This window comes from Mandrillus leucophaeus, unplaced genomic scaffold, assembly GCF_000951045.1.
Source record: "Mandrillus leucophaeus isolate KB7577 unplaced genomic scaffold, Mleu.le_1.0 Scaffold2389, whole genome shotgun sequence".
Taxonomy (NCBI): Eukaryota; Metazoa; Chordata; class Mammalia; order Primates; family Cercopithecidae; genus Mandrillus; species Mandrillus leucophaeus.
In genome coordinates, this window is record NW_012102464.1 from 1 (window position 1) to 3,760 (window position 3,760).

General features: G+C 51.3%; 1 protein-coding gene across 1 annotated transcript in view; it reads left to right on the forward strand.

The window, feature by feature from the left end:
• Nucleotides 1-70: 70 nt before the first annotated feature.
• LOC105541356 (collagen alpha-1(I) chain) overlaps nucleotides 71-3,760 on the forward strand; it is a gene marked incomplete at its 5' end in the record, with an annotated part of 13,195 nt that continues 9,505 nt past the window's right edge. Inside the window, 2 exon segments of the mRNA XM_011982323.1 lie at nucleotides 71-232; nucleotides 3,483-3,557. Coding sequence (XP_011837713.1) covers nucleotides 71-232; nucleotides 3,483-3,557 — 237 coding nt within the window.

Below are 3,760 nucleotides of genomic sequence, written 5' to 3' on the forward strand. Positions count from 1 at the left end.
TGCAATTAAGAAAATGCTGGGATGGTGTTGGAAACACCTTCTGTGACATCTGTCTTCATTTCTTTTGCAGGTGCAGTTGTGGGACCCCATCCACCCCTCACTAGATTACATCCTCACCTCTATATGACCTTATTGCTGCTCACACTCTATGTCCCACGATGAAATCCAAAGACGATGGAGGAGTGGCCCCTCACGACCTGAAGCACCTGCTCGGTTGGGAACCGAACTTGAGGCAAATTCAAGGGGCTCTGCCAACAGGACTGCTAGTGTCTCCCTGGGATAGTGCAGGACAATGGAAAACTGGGACATGTCTGGTTTTTGGTGGGATGTACTCCTCTCCTTTCTAGGACAGTGGCTTTTTTTGCAGGAGAAGGTGATTTGGACGCTGGTGGGTCTCGGCCAGCCTCCTAATTCACTGCGGATTCACGAGCCACAGAAAAATCAAGAAAACGAAGCCCCATAGCCCAAGCACAGCCACACAGACAGGCCACCAAAAAGTCGGGAGACTCAAAAACAAAAAAGCGCTGAAGTTCATTAGCCACATTCCTTAAAGCAGACTTTAATTACAGGTATGCACGCGCACACACACACACTGTAGACATCCAACCCTTGCAACACTCCCACAGAAACGTTCAGCCCAGGAGCTTCTGAAGCTGCATGAGTCTGCAGGAAGCCCCACCAGGGAGAGAGCAACCCCAGGGAACACAGGTGGGCTCTACCTAGACTTCACAGTGGGGCAAGATTCAAAACACACCTCTACAAAGTATAGGCAGGCCTGAGGCGTCCTGTAAATCTTTTTGGATCCCAGGGATTTCGCAGTTTATTCCTTGGGCCAGATCTGCTTGGTGTTCCTTCAGGCTGGCTCAGGTCTACCCTCTCCTAGGATAATGGAACTATCCCATGGATCCCACAGAGAAGACAGGCAAAAGTCCACCCCCGATGCACCTCCACGGGGGTCTCCTCCACCAAGCTGCAGGGACTTGTGACTAGGCAACCGTGACATCCATTGTGATGCTAGCCAGAGCTCACAGCTCAGGCCTGATGCCCTGTGACAAGCACATGCACATTCGCGAGGCAGGCTCGGGTGCCCAGCTATCAAGAGCTGTCAGCCTGCCTACCCAGAAAAAAATGGTACAGGCAGAGTGTGCCTGGTATCGGGGGAAAAAACTGCCTGCGATAACCCACCGCGGGACCTAAAAGTCTTGACCTTAGAATCCCTTCTGGCTGTGTCCGTCATCGGGTCACTCTGGAGGAGGAGGGGTTTTGAGAGTGAGAGGTGCTGGCTGGAAACTGCTCTTCTGACTCCATTTCCGAAAGAGGCTGTGTGCAACAATTGGGTCCCATGGGGAATGCAATATAGTCTGGTAGTTGTTGAGGAGTCCTTGGGAGATGGAATCATACCTGATTCCCCAGAGGTGGGTGAGAGGGAAAGATGGCCCAGCCCTTTACCTTACTGCCTCCCTTCATCCTGGGCCTCGCATGGGCGCTCTGGGAAAGGCAGGAACCATGACAAAGTTAAATCTAAGGAGAAGCAGTGTTCTCACACCTCAAACTGACCTCTCACGTGTGCAGATGAGGTTGAGACAGTGTCTCAGAGGCCACCTGTGGCGACTGCAGGCCTGCAAATGCTGCCCAGTAGTGCTGTTGAGGGAAAATGTGGATTCCCCATGAAAGCGAAGAAACATCAAGGCTTGCTTGAGAGAATGAGCTCACTTGCGCTGGAATCCAAGCAATGTTGAAAGATTCCTGTCACAGGACCCAAAAACCTCCTGTAAAGTGCAAACAACCTCAGTGCCCACAATGAGACCAGGAACCACAACATGGAGTGCAACCAGCCCACCAGAAGTCCCTCTTGCTCCTTGAAATCCCTGCTAGCCAAAAGACCTGTGATGAGAGGCAGTCCCGTCCAGCAACAGGCCAATGAATGACCCACTCCACAATGAGAAAGGATGTGCGGATACAAAGAAACAGAGCCTAGATTACCAGGCAAAAGCCAAACACGGTTCTCTGCTTCTCATCCTATAGGAATCATGCAGCCCTCTGATAAAACTGGGAGAAGAAGAGTTTTCTTGTTAGCGGCTGTAACAGCAATTTATGGTTTTAAAAGTATCACAGTTGCCCACTTGTTAAAATGTGACAGTGTTTAGAAGGAAACACTCATGGAATGGATTCCTATGAGTGTTGTCCTCCGTGAAATGGGAAATGTTTAGTGTGGAGAACTCCCTGGAGGTGCGTCAGTGGTGGACTCTCACCTGTCTTCTCTGTGGGATCCACAGGATAGTTCCATTACCCTAGGAGAGGGCAGACCTGAGCCAGCCTGAAGAAACATCAAGCAGAGCCCAAGGAATAAACCACAAAATCCCTAAGGATCCAAAAAGATCTACAGGATGCCTCAGGCCTACCTAGACGTTGTAGGGGTGAGTCTTTTTCAAAACTTTTTTGAAACTTGCCCCACTGTGATTTCTAGGTATAGCCCACCTGTGTTCTGAGGCTGTCTGGCTCTGCAGGAAGCCCCACCTGGGAGAGAGCAACTCCAGGGGAACACAGAGAAGACAGGCAAGAGTCCACCACTGACGCACCTCCAGCCAAGTCACAGGGACTTGTTAGGCAACCGTGACATGCATTGTGATGCTGGCCAGAGCTCACAGCTCGGGCTTGGTGCCCTGTGACAAGCGCATGCATGTTAATGAGGCAGGCTCAGGCACCTGTCTTAGCTGTCAGCCTGCCTAAGCAGGAAAAAAATGGTACAGGGAGAGCGTGCCTGGTATCGGGGAAAAAAGCTGCCTGCGATAACCCACTGCGGGACCCTAAAAGTCTCGATCTTAGAATCCCTTCGGGCCGTCTCCATGGTCGGGGCCCTCTGGAGGAGGAGGCGTCTCCAGACTGTGGGGTCGTTGCTGGAAACTGCTCTTCTGATCCCATTTCCGAAAGGGGCTGTGTGCAAGAATCAGGACCCATGGGGACTGGAATATACTCTGGTGAGTTGTTGAGTGGTCTTTGGGTGGCAGAACATACCTGATTTCCCAGAGGCGGGTGTCAGCAAAAGATAGCTGGGCCCTTTACCTCACTGTCTCCCTTCGTCCTGGGCGTCACATGGGCTCTCTGGGAAAGGCAGAAACCATGATAAAGGCAATTGCAAGGAGGAGCAATGTTCATACACCTCGAACTGGCATCTCTCGTGTGCAGATGAGGTTGAGACAGAGTCTCAGAGGCTGTCTGTGGAGATTGCAAGCCTGAAATGCTGCCCAGTAGTGCTGTTGAGGGGAAATGTGAATTCCCAATGAAAGCAATGACAAATAAAGGCCCGCCCCAGAGAATGAGCTCACTTGTGCTGGAGTCCAAGCAACATTCAAAGATTCCTGTCAGAGGATCCAAAAACTTCCTGCAAAGTGCAAACAACCTCAGCAGGTGAAAGTGCCATACCCCATGCCCCCCTCACAAGATTGTATGCTCATCCCTATCTGACCTTATTTCTGTCCCAGAATGAAATGCAAAGACGATGAAGGCATGCTCCCTCACACTGTAAAGCACCTGCTCAGCTGGGAACTGAATTCGAGGTAAATTCAAGGGCCCCTGCGTCAGAACTGCTAGTGTCTCTTCCTGGGATGGCTGCGGGACAATGAAACACTGGGAGATGTCTGCTCTCGGGTGTCTTGTGCTCCTCTTCCTTCTAGAAAAGTGGCTTTCTTTGCAGGGGTAGGAGATTTGGACCCCAGCGTGTCTCAACTGGCCTTCCAATTCACTGTGGATTCGTGGTCCA